This window comes from Pelophylax lessonae, assembly GCF_965119305.1.
Source record: "Pelophylax lessonae genome assembly, chromosome: 1".
Taxonomy (NCBI): domain Eukaryota; kingdom Metazoa; phylum Chordata; class Amphibia; order Anura; family Ranidae; genus Pelophylax; species Pelophylax lessonae.
Genome location: NC_138768.1, coordinates 531,796,941 through 531,822,878, shown reverse-complemented (window position 1 = coordinate 531,822,878; position 25,938 = coordinate 531,796,941). Strand labels below are relative to the sequence as shown.

General features: G+C 48.7%; 1 protein-coding gene across 1 annotated transcript in view; it reads left to right on the top strand.

Moving 5' to 3' along the window:
• CENPC (centromere protein C) overlaps nucleotides 1–25,938 on the top strand; it is a gene marked incomplete at its 5' end in the record, with an annotated part of 583,906 nt that overhangs the window by 489,038 nt on the left and 68,930 nt on the right. The window contains one exon of the mRNA XM_082243417.1: nucleotides 21,335–21,409. Coding sequence (XP_082099543.1) covers nucleotides 21,335–21,409 — 75 coding nt within the window. The remainder of the gene's footprint in view (nucleotides 1–21,334; nucleotides 21,410–25,938) is intronic.

Below are 25,938 nucleotides of genomic sequence, written 5' to 3'. Positions count from 1 at the left end.
AGGCGGACTATCTGAGTCATCAGTCCTTGGATCAGGGGGAATGGTCCCTGCATCCAGAGGTGTTTTGGCTCCTGTGTGTCCGGTCGTGGACTGCGGACGTGGATCTGTTCATCTCAACAAGAAGGTGGAAAGGTTCGTGGCCAGAGCTCAAGATCCTCTGGCAGATGCCACGGACGCATTGGTGGTGACTTGGCACCAGTATCAGCTGATTTACGCCTTTTCCCTGATTCAACTGTTGTCCAGGTTCCTCCGCAGGTTGGCATTGGAACAGGTACAAGTGGTTCTGGTGACCCCAGACTGGCCTTGTCGGTCTTGGTATGCAGACCTTGTCAAGATGGTCATCGAACCTCCCTGGCGGCTACCTCTGAGAGAAGTTCTGCTGTCTCAAGGGCCGATCTTTCACCCTGCTTTACGGTCTCTGGCTTTAACGGCATGGCTGTTGAAGGGCAGGTATTGAGAGACAGAGGTCTCTCCGATGCTGTTATTCCTACCTTGCTGAGAGCTCGGAAGGCTACCTCCAGGAAGATTTATCATCGTACCTGGAAGGCGTTCATTGCCTGGTGTGAGTCGCAAGGGTTGCATCCTCGCTCCTTTCTGGTGGCGAGGGTCCTAGCTTTCTTGCAGAAAGGTGTGGAGCAACATTTGGCCTTGGGCACTACTAAAGGTCAGGTGTTGGCCTTGGCCATTTTCTTCCAGCGTCCCTTAGCGACTAATTCCCTGATTCGCACCTTTATTTAAGGGGTGCGTCATCTGGATCCTCCGCGGAGGGCTCCTTTTCCTCCGTGGGATTTGAATATGGTTTTGTCCATATTGCAATGACCTCCCTTTGACAATATCAGAGAACTATCTCTGCCTGTGTTGTCCCAGAAAGTTGCTTTTCTGGTGGCTATCACCTCTTCTCGCAGAGTTTCTAAATTGGCGGCTATGCCCTGCCGTTCTCCTTATCTGGTCGTTCATAGGGATAAGGCTGTTTTGCGACCCAACCAGCATTTTGTCCCTAAGGTGGTGTCTGCCTTCCACCTCAATGAAGATATTGTTTTACCTTCGCTTTGTGCAAATCCTAAGCATCCCAAGGAATTTGCCTTGCATTTGTTGGATGTGGTTCGGGCGATCAGGGTTTACCTTTCAGCCACGGAATCCTTTAGGAAGTCTGATTCCCTGTTTGTCCTTCCTGAGGGACCTCGGAAGGGTTCGTCTGCGTCCACTGCAACCATTTCTGAATGGATTAGACAGACTATTGTTCAGGCCTATTCACTCAAAAGTCAGGTACCTCCTTTCCCTGTGAGGGCACATTCTACTAGAGCTGTGAGTGCCTCTTGGCCTTTTCGCCATCAGGCTTCTGTGGCTCAGGTGTGCAAAATGGCGACCTGGTCGTCTGTGCACATTTTCACAAAATTCTGCAAGATTGATGCGATGGCATCCTTGGATGCTTCCTTTGGCCGCAGAGTTTTGAGCGCTGCAATCTATTGAAGAGACATGTTTTCTCTTCTTGGGGTGAATTTGTTGTTATGGGGTTAGCTCCTGTTGGTTGAGCTTTTGTTGCCCTGTTGGCAACGTTTTGTTTCTGGCTTTGTTGGCACGTTACCATTCTGTTGGTTTCGTCTTTTCCCACCCCTCACACCTGCACTGCTTTGGAACATCCCAGTAGTGATGAAACTTGGAAGAGGCTGCGTCTGTCAGAGGACGTAAGAGAAAATATAATTTTTGTAAGAACTTACCGCAAAATTCTTTTCTCTTGAGTCCTCTGACAGACGCAGCCCCCACCCCTCTATTTTGGGGATTGTTTGTCTTCCTGTACTGCTTGCTACAAAACTGATTAGTAAGCTCTAAGAGTCTGATGGTAATGTCTAGAGGGACAGCTCCTAAGGTGTGTCTAAAGCTTTTTAATGAAGTTTCACTACCTAGCCTGCTCCTGCAGAGGGCTCCATTACCCAGTAGTGATGAAACTTGTAAGAGGCTGCGTCTGTCAGAGGACTCAGAGAAAATAATTTTACGGTAAGTTCTTACAAAAATTCTATTTATGCACAATTAGATTTCTTATTTCATTTGGGCACTATCTCGCTGCTTGGGCCTCCAATTATGTCAGAATGTTTATACTGCTTTGATAAACAGTGTATATTTTTGCAAATAAGCAAGGTTCTATAACTAAGGAAATTCTCCACTTATTTCCACAAATCAACAAAAACTCAAGATCATTTAGTGGCGCTAACCTGAAGATAAGAGGAATACAATTTTGTGCAAAAATATATATTTTTAATAAATAAAATAAGTGCAGAATAATGTCAAAAATTTAACTGGTAATAAACACAAAATGCGGAACAAAATTCAATAGTATATCACATAGGTAATGTGAGAAATGCAATCAAAGGATATTATTACAGAATATCAAGGTAACCAAAACCCGTAAATTCTGGAATGTGATTAATAGCTCACGAAATATGGAAACAGAATTTGACAGATTAGACACGTAACCTCTCTCAGCCAACAGATGTTCACAACTCAATGTTTAACCACTTTAGGACCAGAGGATTTTCCTGATTTACGTCCAGGCCACTTTTTGCAACTTGGCACTGTGCGACTTTAACTGACAATTGCATGGTCATGCAACTTCGTACCCAAACAAAATTTACGTCCTTTTTTTCCCACAAACAGTGCTTTCTTTTGGTGGTATTTGATCACCTCTGCGCTTTTCATTTTTTGCGATATTAATAAAAAAAAGCGACAATTTGGAAAAAAGTATTATTTTTCTACTTTGACAGTTAAAAAATATCCAATATATTCAATTTTTGTCATATATTTAGGCCAAAATGTATTTAGCTACATGTCTTTGACAAAAAAATTCCCAATGAGTGTATTTTTAACCGCTTTAAGACTGGAAGATTTTACCCCATTCCTGACCAGGCCATATTTTGCGATTCGGCACTGCGTTACTTTAACGGACAATTGCGCAGTAGTGCGACACTGTACCCAAATTCAATTTATGTCCTTTTTTCCCCACAAATAGAGCTTTCTTTTGGTGGTATTTGATCACCTGTGCGATTTTTAATTTTTGCGCTATAAACAAAAAAAGAGCGACAATTTTGAAAAAATAACAATATTTTAGGCCAATTTGTTTTCTGCTACATATATTTGGTAAAAAAAATCGCAATAAGCGTATTTTGATTGGTTTGCGCAAAAGTTATCGCAGCTACTAACTACGGGAAGTTTATGTCATTTTTATTGTTTTTTTTTTATATGCTATAAATATGCACTGTTACTGTAATAATGACACTGGCAGGGAAGGGGTTAACTTTATTGGTGATCAAGGGGTTAATGTATGCCTGGTGCTTACTGACGTGGGTGGGGGGAGGGGGACTGTGTGACACAGGCACAGATCGCAGGTTCAGCTATGCTAAATCCTGTAATCTGTGACTGTCTGTCACATAGGAGATCCCCCCGCTTTGTTTACACAAGCGGGCAGATCTCCTCACTCGATCCCCGACGATCGGGGAAGGGCGGCGGTAATCACCGCCTCTCCTCCCCTGTCTGAATACAGCGGAAGCGAGCCTCTGGTCTACGTCGCTGGACTATAACGAGCCACTTTGCTGCAGTATGCTCCTTGTTAGCGGTCAACAAGTGGTTAATAAAATGCATGGTCAAAAATTGTTACACCTTGAACCAAGACTTGCTAGAAGTCCAGATAGGTTTTTTGGTAAAATAAAAACTTCTATTAAGTTAATTTATTTTAAGAATACATAACAACTGCCCATTTACTATGGGCTAAAATCCTCATCAAGGGTATATATACATAAGCGTATAACTACCCCCAAGATTAGAAAATAGACCGATCATACTGCAGTTAGAATGATCTAGATTAAAATCTTGATGCTATAAGGATAATAATGGTTCAGTCAGATGTATATGGCAACTTGCCTATAGAAAATATAAAGATGTACACTTTTACCGAAAAAAAAAAACTTCTATGTCAGTTGTCTGAGATGTCACTGTTGGATATCCTGCCTCCGTTTCAAATGTCTCCCATCAGTGTGTCAGAACCTCATCCCAGCATCTTCCTTCCTTGCTGGTCTTTTCAATTCTCTCTCATCTCTCACTTATACTAAACATTTATTCTATGGGAATGTGGGCGTGGATTTTGTTTTTCATATGAAAATACATCAGATAGGGGCTCATGCTCTATGTGGCTATAACTTGCCATATCAATAGGTGGCACTGTCCGTCTATTTTCTCAAAGATAACCTTCTGACCTAAGCCTTAGAGAAAAACTTAAATCCTAGTATGTTTACCCCCCCCCCCCCCATATGTCACTATCTGCTAAGAATAGCATCTACCTTGTAGGATTTATATTGCCAGTATAGGATTTTAAAACCACTGTAATTCACCAGTTCCCCACCAACCGCCGCAGATATACTGCAGCAGGCTGGCTCCTACAGGCAAATCGCTGTACATGTACAGCACTCGCCTTAAGGCCGCTAGGGGGCGAATGCGCGCCGGCGGTGCACTCCCGCCCCCGCTCGCTCACGGGGAAGCCGGCATGTGTGTCAGGCGGCTCCGATTGCCGCCTGACACCGGCAATCTCTCCCCACTGAGGGAGAAGGACGGTCGGCTGATGTAAACACAGCCATCCACCCTTATCCCCGCAATAATCACAGAGACCATGTGATCCTGCTATAAAGGATCGCATGTCTCTATGGTCATTTCACAAGCCCCGCCCCCCCCCCACATTTTGAAACACTCCCCTAGGCTTATATTTAACCCCATATTTACAAAAAATAGCGCACTCATGCAAAAGAAATGACTATCAAATATAAAGGCAATCAATAAATAAAAATGGAGATTTAGTCCCACCATATGGCCATATCTTGCTCAAGCCCACCACTACGTCAAAGTACCCCATTGTCAGTGGATCCTACACGATCTATAAAAAGAAGGATGAATCCAGCCTCTCAAGCCATTGGAGATACTTACTCCTTACTGGGAGAGATGTGCGACTGCACTATAGGGGACTCCTCCTATATCTGCTAGCTAGTGGACACTGATAGAGTACAGGTGTGGGAGGGTGGGGTGCTCAACCCCAGAGTCTGGTCAGACGGAATACATTACAAATAACAAGGAGCTGGGGGGGGGGGGGGGCACACCCTGAACATGCATTTCTAAAGCTGGTGCAGCTATGAACCAAGAGACATACATATTTACAAAAAATAGCGCACTCATGCAAACCTGTTCACCAACAGTATTATCCTCTTCCCTGCCAGTGTCATTATTACAGTAACAGTGCATATTTTTAGCACTGATTACTGTAGTAATGTCACTGGTACCCCCCAAAAATGTCAGTTAGGGGTCCGATCTGTCCGCCACAATGTCGTAGTCCCGAAAAAAAATCGAAGATCGCTGCCATTACTAGTAAAAACAAAAAACAATAAAAATGACAAATCTTTCCCGTAGTTAGTAGACGCAATAACTTTTGCGCAAACCAATCAAAATACGCTTATTGCGATTTTTTTTTTTTTTTACCAAAAATATGTAGCAGAAAACAAATTGGCCTAAAATGTTAAATTTTGATTTTCAATTTTTTTTGTTTTGAGAATGTCGTATAAAAGAATGTGAAAAATATTTTTTTTTCAAAATTGTCGCTCTATTTTTGTTTATAGCGCAAAAAATAAAAATCGCACAGGTGATCAAATACCATCAAAGGAAAGTTCTATTTTGTTCGTTTGGGTACAGCTTCGCATTACCGCGCAATTGTCCGTTAAAGTAACGCAGTGCCGAATCGCAAAATAGGGCCTGGTCAGGAAGGGGGCAAATCCTTCCAGGGCCAAAGTGGTTAACATTCCATGTGAGCAGGGCTGGCCCAAGACATTGTTCCGAGAATGAAAAGCTGCCCCCCCCCCAAAAAAAAAAAAAAGATTCACGCCCTCCAAGAGGCCCCCACATTCTATAGGACTATGAAAGCAGTCAGAGGAGTGTGAGTGTGTACGGAGTGACAGCAAGAGCAGGACAGAGCAGTAGACACTGGGCTGATGAGCGCCCCAGGCTTTCTACTGTCTATAGTGCCACAGTGTCCTGCAGGGCTGCGAGCATGGTACAGGAGAATGCAGTGCTGCGGGCATGGTACAGGAGAATGCAGGGCTGCGGACATGGTGCAGGACAATGTATGGCTGCGGGCATGGTACAGGAGAATGCAGTGCTGCAGACATGGTACAGGAGAATGTAGGGCTGCAGGCATGGTACAGGAGAATGCAGTGCTGCGGACATGGTACAGGAGAATGTAGGGCTGCAGGCATGGTACAGGAGAAAACAGGGCTGTGGGCATGGTACAGGAGAATGCAGGGCTGCGGACATGGTACAGGAGAATGTAGGGCTGCGGGCATGGTACAGGAGAATGCAGTGCTGCGGGCATAATACAGAAGAATGCAGGGCTGGAGGCATGGTACAGGAGAAAACAGGGCTGTGGGCATGGTACAGGAGAATGCAGGGCTGCGGACATGGTACAGGAGAATGTAGGGCTGCGGGCGTGGTACAGGAGAATGCAGTGCTACGGGCATGGTACAGGAGAATGCAGGGCATCGGACATGGTACAGGAGAATGTAGGGCTGATGGCATGGTACAGGAGAATGCAGTGCTGCGGGCATAATACAGAAGAATGCAGGGCTGTAGGCATGGTACCGGGGAAAACAGGGCTGTGGGCATGGTACAGGAGAATGCAGGGCTGCGGACATGGTACAGGAGAATGTAGGGCTGCGGGCATGGTACAGGAGAATGCAGTGCTGCGGGCATAATACAGATGAATGCAGGGCTGTAGGCATGGTACAGGAGAAAACAGGGCTGCGGGCATGGTACAGGAGAATGCAGGGCTGCAGGCATGGTACAGGAGAATGTGGGGCTGCGGGCATGGTACAGAAGAATGCGGAGCCGTGGGCATGGTACAGGAGAATGCGGGGCTGCGGGCATGGTGCAGGAGAATGTGGGCCTGCGGGCATTGTACAGGAGAATGTGGGGCTGCGGGCATGGTACAGGAGCATGTGGGGCTGCAGGCATGGGACAGGAGCATGTGGGGCTGCGGTCATGGTACAGGAGAATGTGGGGCTGCGGTCATGGTACAGGAGAATGTGGGGCTGCGGGCATGGTACAGGAGAATGCGGGGCTGCGGGCATGGTACAGAAGAATGTGGGGCTGCGGGCATGGTACAGGAGAATGTGGGGCTGCAGGCATGGTGCATGAGAATGCGGGGCTGCGGGCATGGTACAGGAGAATGCAGGGTGCGGGCATGGTGCATGAGAATTCCCTGGTGCGTAACTTCATCCAGGGGGTGCGACACTTGGTACCTCCGGTGCGACCTCCGTTGCCACCTTGGGATCTTAATTTGGTGCTGTTGGTTCTTCAGAAACCACCTTTTGAAAGTATTCGGGAGATTCCCATGCTTACCTCCTTGGTGGCTATCACTTCTGCTCGCAGGGTGTCAGAACTGGCGGCGTTGTCCTGTTCTCCCTACCTGGTGGTTCACAGGGATAAAGTGATGCTTTGTCAGGATCTGTCCTTCCTTCCAAAGGTGGTTTCGAGTTTTAACTTAAATGAAGACATAGTGTTACATTCTTTGTGTCCTAAGCCAAAACATCCTAAGGAATTTGCACTGCATACTCTGGATGTGGTTCGGACAATCAGGATGTACTTGGCGACTATTGAGTCTTTTCAAAAGTCAGATTCGCTCTTTGTACTCACGGATGGTCCAAAAATAGGGCTGCCTGCGTTTGCTGGGACTGTTTCCAGATGGATCAGACAGACAGTTGTGCAGGCTTATTCAATTAAGGGTCAGGTTCGACCTTTCCCTGTTAAGGCGCATTCTACTCGGGCACTTAGTGGTTCCTGGGCATTTCGCCATCAGGCAATCCGTGCTTCAGTTTTGCAAGACGGCTACCTGGTCGTCTGTTCACACCTTTACCACATTTTATAAGGTGGATGTGCTGGCATCTACGGATGCCTCTTTTGGCTGCAAAGTTGTGCAGGCTGCTGTTTATGGGGCTTTTTGGCCTTCCTTGAGGGTGTTTACTGTTTGTTTCAGGTGGGCCTGATCTTGTTGTTCTAATGAGTCCTGTGTTGCCTGGTTGGCAATGTGTAGCCTTGGGGACTTGTTTTTTCTGCTGTTCCCACCTCTCATTTTCTCATTTTATGGCACTGCTTTGGGAAGTCCCTACTGATATGCATGAGAGACTGCGTCCGTCAATGAACGATAGAGAAAACTGGATTTTTGACTTACCGTAAAATCCTTTTCTCTTAAGTTCATTGACGGACGCAGTACCTGCCCCTCTATTTTGAGTTGGGTTGGTAATATTTCTCTGGCACTGCTTTGATACAAAACTGACATCCTATCAGTGGAGACCTGTCCTTTGGGGCCGCCCCCCCCCCTTATCCATGCATCCAGCCCCCTAATCTACACGCAGGGCGCCGGATGCATGGATTCCAATGGGGGATTTTTTTTTTTTGGAAGCACATGATTAGAGCCAGAGGCTCGGGGCTCTAGAGCCAGAGGCTCGGGGCTCCAGGGCCAGAGGCTCGGGGGCGAAGAGCATTGCGCCCTGAACTCACCCAGTTGTGTGACATAGCGAATGAATATTCGCTATTGCCGCACTGATTCTCCTCCCGGCCAATCAGGAAGTGGGTCCTGAGACTTGTTTCCCGATTGGCCGAAAGGAGAATGCATCCTATTGGCCAAGAAGGAGAGAGGAGACGGCCGCCGAAAGGGAACATGGAGACTGAGGGGCAGGGGCGTAACTACAGGGGTTGCAGGGGTTGCGATTGCTACCGGGCCCCATGCTCCAGGGGGCCCAGTAGCAAATCAGTGGGTGAACTTCCAGGATTGCAAAAGTCACACTTGCGACCGGGCCCTGGCATTGCACCACTGTGGGGAGGCCCCAAGATTGCAGGAAGGGAGCCCACTGCAGAACTTGTGAAAGGATCCTGCTGCGGGGCCGTAATAAAAGGCCATGCAACGAGAATAAAGAGCCCCAGGATTAGTGGGAAGAGCCCTGGGCTTGAAGGGAAGGGCCCCGGCCAGGGATCTTGGGGGCCCTTCATGGTTTCTTGCATCGGGGCCCTGAAGGCTCTAGTTACGCCTCTGCTGAGGGGGAAGCCGGCGCTGCCTGTCAGTCCCACGGAGCAAGGTAAGTAAATTGGCATGGGGGGGGGGATATGGTGGTGCGGGCTGGAATGATTGGGGGGGTCCGTCTGCCTCCCCCCCCCGACTGATGGAGCACCAGCCGCCACTGTTTCCTATGCATGAATAGAGAGGGTATACCCCCTGGGACTGCCCATAGGCGTAGCCAGAACTTTTTTTCTGCCTAGTGATCTACTCCTGTTGGGGGCAGTATAACCCTACTGGTATGCATCAGAGACTGCATCTGTCAATGAACTTAAGAGAAAAGGATTTTTCAGTAAGTCAAAAATCCAGTTTTTTTACTTGCCTTAAAATCCACTTCTCTGATGTTCATTGACAGACACAGCACCCACCGCTCTGTGGAGTTGGCTTTCTTCTGAAACTGCTTGTAACGAAACTGAGTGCCTATAGCTGAGAGTGGGTGTATACCCCCTGGAACTTCCCATAGGCATAGTCATGCTTTTTCCTGCCTAGTGTCCTCCTACTGTAGGGGCCAGTATAACCAATGGTTAAGAAGAATCAGGAGCTGTGTCCGTCATTGAACATCAGAGAAATATATTTTACGGTAAGTCAACAATCCCATTTTCTCTTACGTTCATTGACGGACACAGTTCCATATTCTTCTTAACCATTGGATTATGCTGCCCCCTACAGGAGTAGGACACTAGGCAGGAAAATACTTTACCACGCCTATGGGGCAGTCCCTGAAGGCATACATCCACTCATTCTGCTATAGGATTCAGTTTGTTTCTGCCTAGTTTAGAAGTAGGACCTAGTTCCCGGCTGGGACTTCGGTCTTAGCTTGTTTTAAAGGAAACCTTTGTTAAAATTTTCATTTTTTAGCTAGTTATGTTCCTGAGAGAATTGCAGTCAACAGCAGGCCTGGGTTTCGGACTGGATATCCTAGATCCTTAAGGTCTCCCAGTCCGGCCAGCGAGCATGTGCATGTAATAGCTCCGCGCTAGGCCTCGCCACGACTGGACGGGGGCTGGCCCGTGAGTGAAACACCTTGCCGGGTGCACACCACCTGGTTTGGCCTGAGTCACAGCGTGCCCCATGGCCGTCAGCACCCCCATCCAGAGAGAAGAGGTAGTCTGCCCGAAGTGGCACCCACCCGATTGTCGTTGGCATGGTGATTAGTGTCCCCTCATAGCTCATGTAGTCTCGGGTGGACTTGGCCCCTCCTTGGGATTGTTGCCTCCCTGGGTTCCCTTCCATTCCATTTTTCCCTGCCCCTCTAACAGTCACAGTCTTTTGGCCCCAACCTACCCCCATGCCTTCCCTCCTCCCGTGGTTAGGTAGGAGCGGGCTTTGCCAATTGCTCCAGTAAGGGGGGAGGGGGGGTGGATACGGTTGTTGCTGACCAGGCTGTCTGGATCGCACACAAGGGTCTTTGAGCAAGTTTCCGACCCCCCTGGGGGTTAGTGACTGGGGCAGGGAAGTTCTTTGGGCTCCCTGCGGTGGTTATTGGCTTGGGGGGGAGCGGATGTTTATTCATCCGCAGGTCTGCGCCTCACGTGTCTGAGTCAGGCCGAAAATTTAATCTGCGGCTTTGCGGCCTACTCACGGCTGAGCTCTTGTCCGAGCTGCTGATAAAGCTGATGGCGGACTCGCGACTGGATAGGGCCCCAAATTCAGGCTGCGGCCTACTCGTAGCTGGCTGTCAGAGCTGCTGCCTGAGCTTTTGACTAGGCTGTTTGAGCTGCTGACCGGGGTGATAGAGCAGCGGATGGGCGCCCACCCTTCCCCCTTGAACCGCGGGGCGCCGTAGGGGCATTGTTATGTGGGGGTACTCTGCCTGCGCATCTGCGTCACAACTTCCCCTTTTATAGGGGGCTATGCCCTTTTATGTCATTTATGGTGGGCGACCCTTAGGTCTAATAGGTGGTCTTTTTGTGAAACTTTAGCCAGCGTCTCCTTGTGGGACTGTGGTCAGTGACCTCCCCTGTGTTATGTTCTCAGGGTGAGCTTAGCATATAGCGGCTCTACTGGGTCTGCGTCCATGCACTTCGGGTGCCCTGCGGTGAGGATGATTCCTTTTTTTACTGCGCATACAAGGGCGTTGGTGGATGCACTGATTGTATTGGTACAGAAAATGTTTAACATGGGGGGCGCCGGTCCCCTCGGGGCCCGCAAAGGTACTCCCTTTTCCCGCCTACTGTGACAAAATTGTCGCGAGTCAGTGGAGGAGTTCTAAACGCAATAATGATAACCACGCATGGTGTGGCTAAAAAGCTAGTCTGTGGACCAGGCTTTTACAAAGGCTCTATCAGATTTCCCCTTTAAGGGGGACCACCTATTTTGGTCTTTGTTGGATGAACTGATCAAAAGACTCACAGGTGGGAAGAGTACTCTTCCTCTATCCGCTAAGGGCAAGTCACCGCATAATAGGCGGGGCCCTTATTTTTCAGCACACAGATGGCCCCTTCGTGCCTTTGGCACGCAGGGGAAAGGACCAGGTCATCTGTGGGTTCCAAGAAGACGAGGTCGGTTAAGCCGAGAACAGGCCCCTCCAGATCTGTGGACAAGTCTCCGTCTGCATGATGGGATGCCCTCACCCATATCTGGGGTGGGGGGACGTGTTCGTTTTCTGTCTGGAACTAGGGACCTCCTTGAATCAGGACAAATGGGTCCACGAGCTGCTCCGATTGGGTTAAAAGATCAAATACCGGTCCCGACCGTCAGACAGATTCTTCCCGTACAGTCTACGTCTATCTTCAGATCGGTTAAGGGATCTACGAGAGGCGGTACAAGATTTGCTATCGCAAAGGGTGATTGTGCCGGTTCCCTTTCGGGAATGCTTTCAAGGGTTTTATTCAAGCCTGTTTACTGTTCCCAAGAAAGAAGGGAAAGTGCGTCTAATTCTAGACCTCAAGGCTCTGAATCGCTTTGTGCGGGTACAGAGGTTTTGAATTGAGTTCATTCGCACGGTAGTGGCGTTCCTACACCAAGGGGACTTTTGCCTCTATCGATATCAAGGACTCGTATCTGCACATTCCTACGTACGCTAAACACCAGCGGTTTCTTCGCTTTGCTGTAGGAGAGGAACATTATCAATTTGTGGCGTTACCCTTTGGTCTCGCCTCCGCCGCCAGGGTCTTCACCAACGAGTTGGCTCCAGTATTGGCATTACTGTGACAGCAGGGGTTTGCGGTATTAGGGTACCTGGGCGATCTCTTAAGAGCAGACTCCCACTCAGTTCTGGTGGGCGATCTGTCAATCACTGTACGGACTCTGCTAGAGTTCAGTTGGACCATCAATTTCAGAAAATCTGCTCTGGTCCCAGCCTCCAAAATGGTTTATCTGACTGGGTGCTGACTGGGAAAGCTGCAAATGTTGCAGAGGACGATTTGGTCGCTTTTATCCAGCATTCTGTCCTCATTGCGGACTTGCATGCGAGCTCTAGGCCTGATGGTGTCTACCTTTGACTTGGTTCTGTTCCCTCAGTTCCACATGAGACCTGCAAAGAGGTATTCTTGTCAAGTAGAACAAGGACCCAAAATCTTTGGATTATTTGATTCGGTTGAGTCAGAATGCAAGAAGTGCTCTTCTGTGGTGGCTCCGTTCCTTGGCTTTTCCTTCCATTGAATTGTATTGGATATCCACCGATGGCAGCCTGTCCGGTTGGGGGGGGGGGGTGGTTACTTGGAAAGCTGTGTGTCCAGGGGACCTGCACTCCACTCTGAAAGAGTCCAGACTTCCAATCAATATTCTGGAACTCCGAGCGATAAAGCTTGAGACACTGGACAGATAGTCGGCGGGGTTTTCCAGTTTGGATTCAATCAGACAATGCCATGACCGTGGTTTACGTCAATCAAGGGTGCACCAAGAGTGTCCTGGCAGCCCGGGAGGTGGCCGAGATCTTAATATGGGCAGAAAAATTTGTTCCAGCCCTTTCCACCGTGCATATACCCGGAGTGGAGAACTGGCAGGAGGATTACTTAAGTCGTTAGGTGTTGGATCAGGGGGAATGGTCCCTGCATCTGGAGGTGTTTCACCTGTTGTATGTCCGGTGGGGTACACCCGATGTAGACCTGTTTGTTTCTCTGCTCAAAGAGAAGGTACAGAGGTTTGTAGCCAGGTCTTGGGATCCTCTGGCCGGCGCCACAGAAGCACTGGTGGCTCCTTGGGGGTCAGTATCGGCTGATCTATGCGTTTACTCCGCTGAAACTTCTGCCGAGGCTTCTGCGCTGAATAGAGGTGGAAGGGATTCAGGTCATTCTGGTGGCCCCAGACTGGCCTCGCCTGTTTTAGTATGCAGATCTGGTAAGGTTGGTCGCCGATGTTCCTTGGAGACTTCCTCTCAGGGAAGATCTGCTGTCTCAAAGGCCGATCTTCCATCCTTTTTTACAGTCGCTGGATTTAACAGCGTGGCTGTTGAAAGCCAGGTATTGAAGGATAGGGGTCTTTCTGACTCAGTGATTCCTGCACTGTTGAAGGCTAGAATATCTACCTCTAGGCAGATTTATCATCGTACGTGGAAATCGAGGGGTTGAGCAGCTGTTGGCCTTGGGTACTATTAAAGTCCAGGTGTCGGCTTTGGTGGTGTTTTTTCAATGCCCTTTATCTACGCATTCTTTGATTCGCAGGGAGTTCATCATGTGGCTCCTCCTCTTAACTTGGTGCTGTCTGTTCTTCAAAAAATTCCCTTTGAAAACTTAGGGAGATTTTTCTGCTTACACTGTCACAGAAGGTAGCCTTTTTGGTGGCTATTACCTCTGCCCTCAGGGTGCCTGAATTGGCAGTTCTATCCTGCCGTTCTCCTTCTCTGGTGGTCCACAGAGATTAAGTGGGTACTTCGACCTAATCAGTCGTTTCTTCCTAAGGTGGTTTCTGATTTCCATTGAATGAAGACATTGTGCTGCCTTCACTCTGTCCTAAGACCAAGCATCCAAAGAAAATGTCCTTGCATTCTTTGGCTGTGGTTCAATTAGGGTTTGCCTGGCTGTTACTGAGTCTTTTTGGAAATCAGACTTTCCTTTTGTCCTCACGGAAGGACCTCGTAAGGGATTGGCTGCGTCTGCTGCGACCATATCCAGATGGATCAGGCAGACGATGGTACAGGTGTATTCACTTTAGGGTCAGGTTCGACCTTTCCCTGGGAAGGCGCATTCTGCTAGGGCGCTGAGTGCCTCTTGGGCCTTTCGCCATCAGGCGTCACTAATACAAGTATGCAAGGCGGCATCTCTCTGCACAAGTTCTACAAAGTAGATGGCATCCTCCCTCTGATGCTTCTTTTGGCGCAAGGTTTTGCAGGCTGCTATTTAAAAGAGCATTTCTCTGTCGCTAATTGACAGACGTAGTCCTCGTTGATTAATAACAACTCGGGTTATACTGCCCTCTACAGGAGTAGGACTAGACAGGAAAGAAAACATTCTGGCCACACCCTAGGGGCAGTCCCAGAGGGTATATCCTCTCTCTCTCTCTCTGCTACAGCAAATCAGTTTTTTTCTGTCTAGTTAGGAGTAAGGACCTAGATGCCTTGCTAGGATCTTCGGTCCTGGCAGGATTTTTTCTTAGAAAGATTTTTTTTAGACAGCTTTTTTCTCCAGTGTTCCTGTGAGATCTTCAAGCAAGCAAGCTGTAACTGGGCGACGGGCTGGATGTTGAGATCCAGTGGTCACCCCAGTTCAGCCTACGAGCGCGTGCAGGCCATAGCTCCGCGCTGGGTCGGCCGCGACATAGTCCCACTGGACGGGGACTGACCCTGCGAGTTAAACGTCTCGCCTGAACGCCAATGACCAACAGAGTCACGGCGTCCGTATTGGTCGACAGCCCCCCCACCCTGGTGGAGAGGGGTTCTGTCTGGAGTGGGCGCCCGCCTGGTTCCGGTATGGTGAGTAGTATGTTCCCCCTCCCCCCCTGTCGGGTTTGTGGTGAACGCGGGCCCCTCTCTGGAATGGTAGGATGGGTCTCCCCTCTATCCTATAACAGGTCACAGATCCCCCAATTTGAGTGTGATTTTTTGTGAACAAAAACCAGGAGGCTTGGTTTGGGAGCTGACTATCTAATGTCATTGCAAAACTGTAAGGGTGACTGAAGTCAGTGGCAGTACTATAATGGGCATTACTATTGAAGCAAAAGGTATCCTACCTGTCAGAGGTGTACACAGGCCGATGCCTATGCCTGAGTCACTGCAGTCCAGATCGCCATTCCTCTAGCAAAGGGTCACTTCGGAAGGACAGAGGGCTGCCTTCCGACGGCCCACGGACCGCATGCGGCCCGCCAGGGTCCGGTACCGCCAGCCAGGCTTATCACCATTCAGGGTGAAGGTTGTGGGGCCGAGATACTCCCGCAGGCCGCCAGGCCGAACATAGACATCCCGCAGGCCGCTGCTAGCCGCCGCTATCCCGTACAGGTGCCGCAATTGTCTTGCAGATCGCACGAGGCCGCCATATTGGCGTAGCCTCGTGTCTCCAGCATGGGGGCGGCCATGTTTGAGATGACCAAACACCTCGAGGAGCTATGGGGAGGCGCCGGAAGGCGTGTAAAGGAGCGGAGCCGCCTCCTTTTACCCGGCGTAGCCTCGTGTCTCCAGCATGGGGGCGGCCATGTTTGAGGTGACCAAACACCTCGAGGAGCTAAGGGGAGGCGCCGGAAGGCGTGCGAAGGGGCGGAGCCGCCTCCTTTTTACCCGGGAAAGCCAGCCAAAGACTTCCTGTCTGTAATAGACAGTGCTGGAACAGGTTGTATTGAAACTTCTGAGCATCAAGTAGTGAGCCTTGGGGTCTCTCTCTCTCTCGCTCTGTAGGGGTCCCGAAGCAGGTAACACTGAGGGGGGCTGTGGCGCTGGGGGTCTTAAAAAAAAAAAGTTTCAAAACATACCTTTACTGTTTCCAAGCGCATTGCTAGATGCTATCCGTTTGAGGAATCCCTCATTAAGAAATGGACGGTACCACCAGTGGTGGATCCACCTATTTCCAGACTGAATAAAGCCACTGTTATCCCGTTGGAGGACGCTCCGTCCTTTAAGGATCCGGTGGATCGGAAGATGGAAGCGGAGTCCCGCACTATCTTTTCCCTGATAGGGTCAGCCTGTAGACCAGTGATTGTCATTGGCTTAGTTTCACAGACATTAACGGAATGGGCAAGATTGGTGCGCCATGACCTAAAGGGGAAAGGTATCCCCCAGGCAACATATGATTTGATGGAACAAATTATACAAGGACTACAGTTCGTCTGTGACGCAGCCCTGGATGCCACCCCCTTGTTAGGGCATGCATCTATGTCAGCGGTAATCCTCAGACGTGTGCTGTGGTTAAAATGCTGGTCAGCGGATCTAGGTTCCAAAAAAACCTTGGCGAATCTCCCCTTTCAGGGGAATCGCCTATTTGGGGGCCACCCTAGATGAGATCATTAAGTATGTCACTGGGGGCAAGAGCACTTTTTTGCCGCAGGCTGCTAAAGCTAAAGGACCTCGTAACAAGCGTGGACCTTTCTTTGCCGCTCATAAAGGGTTCGTTCGCTCCGCTGGGGCGAGCGGGAAAGGCAAAGCCCCTCTAGGAGGGTTCAAGAAGCGCTGGTCAGGCAAACAAAAGGCAGACTCAGCCAAACCTGAAGTTAAGGCTTATACAGCCTGAAGGTGCGCCCCCACCCGGCTTGAGGGTGGGGGGACGTCTTCACCGGCATTCAGAGCTAGAGCCTTCCTGAATCTCGGACTAAGGGGTTCAGGAGATCATACGATCAGGGCACAAGATCGAGTATCGATCACTGCTACCGGTGCGATTCTTCCCTTCCAACATTTAGGTACTACAGGGAGCAGTAGTTACCGTTCCCTGAACAGATCATTTTCTTTACCTTTTCCAAAGATTAGTCTCAGTTCCCCACAGGAATCGGATCCGGTTGAGCAAACAGACTAAGGAGCCTCTAGTCTGGTGACTTCGGTCTCTAATGCTCAACCAGGAGAAATCATCACTCCTGATAAGAATCAAGTTTCTGATAAATGTGTGGGAACAGAGAGCGATCAGACTTTGTCGGATTGCCTGGACCAAGCAGCTCTAGGGCAGCCTGGTTCGGATCCAGTCAGACAATATCAGGGTGATGACTTAGGTCAATCACCAAGGATTTCACCATCTGTGTCTTCATCAGAGCATCCCGGAGGTGGATCTGTTGGCATATCGGCTCAACAGGAAGGCGCGGAGGTTGGTAACGCGCGCCCGCGGTCCTCTAGCGGACGCAGCAGACGCGCTGAACAGCCTACTAAGGCAGTATCAGCTACTATACGTCTTCCCCCCTCTCAAGTTGCTGCTGAGATTTCTCCTCAGGATAGAGATGGAGGGAACTCCAGTTATCCTGGAAATTCGAGGCTAGCCTCGCCAGGCCGACTTGGACATGCTAGTCGCGAACGCTCCTTGGAGACCTCCTCTCAGGGAGGATCTGCTGTCTCAAGGACCGATCTTCCATCGTGCTTTACAGTCGCTGGTTTTAATGGCCTGGCCATTGAAACCCAGGTACTGAAGGGCAGAGGGTTGTCAGCTTCAGTTATTCCTACTCTAATCAAAGCAAGGAAAGCGACTTCCAGCAAAGTCTATTATCGCACATGGAAGACTTATATTGCGTGGTGTGAATCTTTGGGATTTCCCCCACGTACCTATTTGGTGACCCGAATCTTGGCTTTTCTGCAAAAGGGGGTTGAGCAGAAACTGTCCTTGAGCACTATCAAGGGTCAGGTTTCAGCATTAGCAATCTTCTTTCAGAAGCCTTTGGCTACTCATTCCTTGGTGCGGAATTTCATCCAGGGGGTGCGGCACTTGGCTCCACCAGTGCGCGCGGCCTTACCACCCTGGGATCTTAATTTGGTTTTGTCGGTTCTGCAGAAACCTCCCTTTGAAAATATCAGGGAGATTCCCTTGCTTACATTATCCCAGAAGGTGGCCTTCTTGGTGGCTATTACTTCTGCACGCAGGGTGTCAGAACTGGCTGCATTATCATGCCATTCCCCATATCTAGTGGTTCATAGGGATAAGGTAGTTCTTCATCCGAAGCCATCCTTTCTTCCTAAGGTGGTTTCAGATTTTCATCTGAATGAAGATATTGTGCTACCTTCCTTGTGTCCTAAGCCCAATCATCTTCAGGAATATGCGTTGCATTCCTTGGATGTGGTTCGGGCAATCGGGGTATACCTGAAGAGTACGGAATCGTTCCGTAAGACTGATTCACTTTTTGTGATCACGGATGGCCTCAGAAAGGGGTTGCCTGCATCTGCCGCGACTATCTCCAAATGGATTAGACAGACGGTGGTACAGGCTTATTCTATTAAGGGTCGGAATCCTCCGTTCCCTGTTAAGGCGCACTCCACTCGAGTGCTCAGTACTTCCTGGGCCTACCGCCATCAGGCGTCAGTGGTCCAGGTGTGGAAGGCGGCCACCTGGTCGTCGGTACATACCTTTACGAAATTTTATAAAGTTGATGTGATGGCATCGGCGGATGCCTCATTTGGCCGCAAGGTTTTGCAGGCCGCAATTTGAGGAGACCGGTGGTCTACCTCAAGGGTTTTTTTCCGTTGGAATTTCAGTTGAGTCTCATCTTTTGATTGATGAGCCTTTAAAACTTCTAGTTGGCAGCGGTTGGGCCTTCTAGATTGGATTTTGATTTTCATTTTCCCACCCCTCATTTGTGGTACTGCTTTTGGGACGTCCCGAGTTGTTATTAATCAACGAGGACTACGTCTGTCAATGAGCGACAGAGAAAAATGGATTTTTGTAAAATCCTTTTCTCTTAAGCTCATTGACAGACGTAGTACCCGCCCCTCTGTTTTTGAGTTGGGTTGGGTTAAATTCTCTAAACACTGCTTTGTGACATAACTGATTTACTGTAGCAGAGAGAGAGAGGATATACCCTCTGGGACTGCCCCTAGGGTGTGGCCAGAATGTTTTCTATCCTGTCTAGTCCTACTCCTGTAGAGGGCAGTATAACCCGAGTTGTTAATAATCAACGAGGACTACGTCTGTCAATGAGCTTAAGAGAAAAGGATTTTACGGTAAGATTTTACAAAAATCCATTTTTTTTTTCTCTTTCAGGGTGTACCGTATGTTGTTTCTAGGTAAGCTCCAGTTGTTCCTGGTTGAGCTCCATGTTACCTGGTTGGCTAAGTTTAGCCTTTGGGGAATTACACCCACCCCACATGCAAATACTGCTTTGGGACGTCCCAATGGTTAAGAAGAATATGGAGCTGCGCCGGTCAATGAACGATAGAGAAAACTGGATTTTTGACTTATCGTAAAATCCTTTTCTCTGAAGTTCATTGGCAGACGCAGCACCCGCCCCTCTATTTCTGAGTGGTTGGGGTTTTTTACTGCTGACACTGCTTGCAACAAAACTGAATCCTATAGCAGAGTAAGTGGGTGTATGCCTTCAGGGACTGCCCATAGGGGTGGTAACATTTTTTCCTGCCTAGTGTCCTACTCCTGTAGGGGGCAGCATAACCCAATATGGAGCTGCATCTGTCAATGGACTTCAGGGAAAAGGATTTTACGGTAAGTCAAAAATAAATTTTTTCTTTTTTTTTTTTACTCACCGTAAAATATTTAGGCGCATTTTACCCACGTTACAGCGGAGTTTAGATAAAAATACCCCTGGGACAGTCAGGGCTAGTGCATTTAAGCAACAGTAGCCTCTGAACTGTCCCCTGTTAAACTTACCTGTAAGAAGAAATACTTACCTTGAAAATGTCTTGTCCAACGCTACCATTTCAGGTGTGGGGAGCTGAAGCCGGAGCGTCCCTCTTCCTGGATGTCGGAAGTCCCAGAATTCCCTGCCTCGTCACTTCCAGTGCAGGTTGAGTCATCCCACAGTTCATTGCACATGCCCAGAAGCTGTTCAGCAGGGAATGACGCGCCTGCACTGGAAGTGACGAGTGACACCGGTGCAGGCGCATTGACTCCTGGGATTGATGACGCTCATCTCCCAGGAGTCAATGCAAAGGAGGAAGTGACGTCGGGGGCCACGGCCGCAGAAGGAGGAAGAGGAAGGAAGGTACGTTTATTTTCATTAAAAACAAGGTAAGTGAAACAAAAAAAAAATTTTAATTATAAAATTCTTTTTCAGGTTTTTTTTAACTAAGGGACTGTGCAAAGTTCATTTTTAGGGTGGAACTTCGCTTAAAGGTGTGTTTGGCTTTTTCTGTCAAAATGCTCCTCTCTTCAAAGCAGAAAGTGATGTTTGTAACACAGCGGCTGAGATTCGGTCCAGCTGAGATCAGCACAGTTATCTGCAGTACTGTATGCAGTCCTTTTTTTCAGAGCACACCGTCCATTGTGAACCAGGCACGGCCTTAGGACTGCGCTGGAATAGCCGCAAAACGCAGTCCCACAGTGTCTGGTGTGAACCTAGCCTAAAGGAATATTCTTTATTACAGTTACATGGGCATGCCTAGTCATTGGAATCAAATTTTAAATGTTTTTAAAACTTGTGTCTGTTGTTCGAATGTTTCAATATTTTCTGATATATTGCTGGAGACAGCCCCTCCTGCGCGAAATAATGTAGGGCTACGTCGGTCGCTCCCCTGCAGCTAGGGGGCGCGCGCGTCGGCGCACTCCCGCCCCCACTCAGCAGCGGGGACTCACTGGCTGTGATTGATAGCAGCAGGAGCCAATGAGGGGAGAAACCCAGTATTGCTGCTGCTCTAATGCACATCACTGGATCGAGAGGGGGCTCAGGTAAGTAAAAAGGAGGTGGGGGTGAGGGGAGCTGCATCCAGAAGTTATATTTGTGGGATAATGCATAGAATGCAATTACCTCATCCCGCCGATCATAAGCATATATGAAGCCTCTTGGTAGGTGGGCTTTAACGCTGAGAGGCCGCATATATGCATCCTAAATGTAAACATTTCTGTACTGAGCGAGTGCTCCCTGCGCACTCCCAGCACATTTGCCAGCGGGGATTGGATAACTCCAGATGCATACTTGCGATCGGGAGCTTTCTGATCATGTGACTGCTGTGCCAGCCAATCACAGTGGTCACATGACCCGAATTGCCAACTCCTAGCATTTAGAAGCTTTTAAAGGCACGGAAGGCTCTCAAGGTAAAAAAAAAAAAAAAAACCTTGAACTTTTATAACCACTTTAAGGTGCTCTTTTTCTGATGCAAATGTCATATATATATATATATATATATATATATATTTTTTTTTTTTTCCTTTTTATAGAGGACATAATGTACTCAAATCTGTTGTGGTCATTTTGCAGCGTCCCTGAACATTGCTGATATGTCACCCATGGTCACTGTGCTTGACCCAGAGACAGACAGCGAAGTCATTGCAGGTATGTTGTTAATCATCAACTTTCTGTTTTTCAAGTTGGAAAAGTTCACAAATCACAGTTGTAAAAGACAAGACAGAGAGGTTCAGATGTCTCATGGATGGATATACAAATTTTAGATTGTATATCAGGAAAATAATGTCCTTCTGGCTAATCTGAAAAGCAAAAGCTGTTTGCATATTTTGGTATTTAAAGTCAAATATTGGGGTACAGCTTTTAACTAATTAAAAAAGAAAATGTTACTTGTTCTGCCGCTAGAAATTTATTGTGTAAACAGGCGCTGCCTGCTAATACTAATGCAGAAGTGAAGAGTAAAGTACAAGAGAGAACCATCTTCTATTGGAGCCACTTTGGCTACTTAACTGACCTAATAATACATTAGTCTATTGCATTATTTTGTTTCTAGACTTCAGGCAAAATATTTTTCTCTTTCGTTCATTGACGGACAGCTCCAGAATCTTCTTAATCATTGGGTTATGCTGCCCCCTACAGGAGTAAGACACTAGGCAGGAAAAAGCTTTACCACGCCTATGGGGCAGTCCCAGGGGATATACTCCCACACTCTGCTATAGGCATTCAGTTTTTTCTGCCTAGTCAGGGGTATGGACCTAGTTCCTTGCTGGGATCTCTGATCCTAGTATTTTTCCCCTCTTTTATTATTTCTCTATCGTTCATTGACCGACACAGCTTCATATCTTCTTGACCATTGGGTTATGCTGCTAATCTACAGCAGTAGGACACTAGGCAGGGAAATGCTTTACTAGGCCTATGGGGCAGTCCCTGCAGGCATAACCCCACAAGATCTGCTACAGCCCTCAGTTTGTTTCTCAGTTTGTTTCTGCCTAGTTTAGGAGTAGGACGTAGTTCCCTGCTGGGACTTTGGTCTTAGCTGTTATTTTTTGGGAACCTTTTTTGTAATTTTTTTTCTTTTAGTTAGAGTTCCTGGAGAACTACAAGCAACAGCCAGCTTGGATTCGGACTGGATATACTAGATCATTAAGTTACATAGTTACATAGTTAGTGAGGTTGAAAAAAGACAACAGTCCATCCAGTTCAACCTATGATGTGTGTGCGTGTGTTAGCTTTTAACCGTACATTGTATACCCCTGTATGTTGTGATCTCTAAGGTGACCAACTAACCATTTTTTGAAACTATCAATGCTCCCTGCTGATACGACTGCTTGTGGAAGAGAATTCCACATCCTTACCGCTCTTACAGTGAAGAACCCTTTACGCATTTTAAGGTTAAACCGCCTTTCCTCTAGTTTTAGTGAGTGGCCACGCGTCTTATTGTATTCCCTTACTCTGAATAGTTTGTTCCTTATGGTCACCAGTACAGTATTTGTACATTGATATCATATCCCCCCTCAATCTTCTCTTCTCCAGAGAGAATAGGTTCAGTGCTTGTAGTCTTTCCTCATAGCTGATGTCCTCCATTACCCTAATTATTTTTGTTGCCCTTCTCTGGACTCTTTCCAATTCCAGCACATCCTTCCTGAGGACCGGTGCCCAGAACTGGACAGCATACTCCAGATGTGGCCGGACCAGAGTCTTGTAGAGCGGGAGAATAATCTCTTTATTTCTGGAGTGAATCCCCTTTTTTATACATCCCAGTATTCTGTTGGCTTTACTTGCAGCGGCTTGGCATTGCATGCCACTGCCAAGCCTGTTGTCTACCAGTACCCCCAAGTCTTTTTCCATCTTAGACTCACCCAGAGGTTCCCCCCCTAGTGAGTAGCTTGCTTTCTGGTTTTTGGCCCCCAAGTGCATTACTTTACATTTTTCAACATTAAACCTCATCTGCCATGTAGTTGCCCACCCCGTTATTTTGTTCAGGTCTGCTTGCAAGGTTTCCACATCCTGCATAGAAGATATTGGCATGCCTAGTTTAGTATCATCTGCAAATACCGAGATTGTACTAGATATCCCCTCCTCTAGATCATTTATGAATAAATTAAACCGGATTGGTCCCAGAACCCTGGGGGACCCCACTTTCCACACCCGCCCAATCCGAGTACTCCCCATTAATCATCACCCTCTGGACTCTCCCCTGGAGCCAGTTCTCTATCCAGGTACTCACCTTATGGTCCATACCTACCTTCCTTAGTTTGTACAGTAAGCGTTTGTGGGGAACGGTGTCAAAGGCCTTTGCAAAGTCCAGATACACCACATCCACCGGCTTACCTTTATCTAGGTGGCAGCTCACTTCATCGTAGAAGGTTAATAGATTGGTTTGGCAAGAACGATTTTTCATAAACCATGCTGATTGCTACTAATAATACAGGTTTCATTACTAAAGTCTTGTATATGGTCCCTTAAAATCCCCTCCAATCTTGCAGACTACTGATGTTAGGCTGACCGGCCTATAGTTCCCCGGGATACACCTCGGCCCCTTTTTAAATATTGGTACCACGTTGGCTTTTTTCCAATCAGCTGGCACCATACCCGTCTGTAAACTATCCTTAAAGATCAAGAATAAGGGTCTGGCAATCACCTGGCTGAGCTCTTTAAGAACCCTCGGGTGCAAGCCATCCGGTCCTGGTGATTTATTTATGTTAAGTTTCTCTAGTTTAGTTCTAAGTCTATCTTCTGTTAGTGTCACGGAAACCATGAACCAGACGTACAACAACAGATAAGTGAAAATAAGAAAGCTTTATTGAAAAACAAGCTGTAAAGCAAAAGTCCAAACGGATGGCGAAACTGATGCAGAGTCTTTTGCGAAGCCAGGGGTCAGGAACCAGCAGGGTAGTCAGACGAAGCCAGGATCAGGAACCAGCAGGGTAGTCAGACGAAGCCAGGATCAGGAACCAGCAGGGTAGTCAGACGAAGCCAGGATCAGGAACCAGGAGCAGCAGCAGTCTTAGAAGCATGTGAACACAGGAGGACCAAGCAGGGAACTGAAGCCACAGACCTCCTATATATATGAGCTAGGCATCCAGCTCCTCCCAGTGGGAAGGAGGAGCCGCAGGGTGGGAGGCTACAAGAAACCCAGAAACCAAGATGGCCGCCAGCACATGTCAAACGAAGGAGAACAGCAAGAAGGTAAGACCATGACAGTACCTCCCCCTCAAGGGCCCCTCCTCCGCGGAGTAAAGAACGGTTTCTGAGGGAAGCGTGCGTGGAAGGCTCGGAGCAAGGCAGGAGCATGGACATCTGCGGAGGGAACCCAGGAACGCTCCTCTGGACCATAACCACGCCAATGAACCAAAAACTGCACCCGACCGCGGACCAGGCGTGAGTCCAGGATATTGCTCACCTCATACTCCTCACGATTGCCCACTCGGACCGGACGAGACCGAGGAAGTGAAACGATTACACACCAGTGGCTTCAACAGGGAGACATGAAACACGTTGGAGATCCGCATGCCAGGAGGAAGCGCAAGGGCATAGGCTACCGGGTTTACCCTGCGAAGCACTCGGAAGGGACCAACAAAGCGAGGCGCCAGCTTGGGAGTGGGCACTCGAAGGTTGAGGTTGCGGGTGGACAACCATACACGGTCTCCGGCCTGGTAGGAAGGAGCAGGCGCTCGTCTGCGATCAGCCTGGAGTCTCTGGCGCTGCGCAGAGACCTCAAGGGACCTCTGGATCTGTACCCAAGAAGCACGTAGGACGGAAAGGTGATCCTCCACAGCCGGAATATCCTGGGGAGAGAATACCTCCGGTAACACGGCAGGTTGGAACCCATAGTTGGCCATGAAGGGAGACGTCCCAGAGGAAGAGTTCACCGCCGTGTTCCTGGCAAACTCAGCCCAAGGCAGGAGGTCAACCCAATTGTCTTGGTGATCGGAGACATAGCAACGAAGGAATTGCTCCAAGGCCTGATTGGATCGTTCTGCGGCCCCATTGGACTGAGGGTGGTAGGCCAAGGAGAAGGAGAGATGAATCCCCAACTGGGAGCAAAAGGCGTGCCAGAACCTGGACACAAACTGACTCCCCCGATCCGACACAATCTCCTTGGGCAAACCGTGCAACCGGAAGACCTCCCTGGCAAAAATCGTGGCCAACTCCTGTGCAGAGGGTAACTTCTTGAGAGGAACACAGTGGCACATTTTGGAAAACCGATCCACAATCATGAGAATGACCGTATGGCCTCGGGATGCAGGGAGGTCCACAATGAAATCCATCCCCAGGTGTGACCATGGGCGCTCCCCGGTGGCTAAGGGTTGCAGAAGGCCCAACGGAAGGTGCCGAGGAGACTTACTCTGGGCACAAACGGAGCATGCCGCTACATATGCGGCGATGTCGGAACGTAGGGAAGGCCACCAGAACAGACGTGAAACAGCCCAGGACAGCTGATTCTTTCCAGGATGCCCCGCGGTCTTGGAGTTATGGTAGGTTCGCAACAACCGAGTGCGCAACTCCTCAGGCACAAAACATCTGCCGTTGGGTCTCCCAGAGGGAGCACCAGATTGAGCCGCCAAAATCTGCTCACCCAGGGGAGAGGTCAGGCTGGTGCGAATGGCGGCCAGGATCTGATTCGGAGGTATGACCGAAGTCGGAATCGACTCCTCCCTGGACAGGTCGGAGTACTG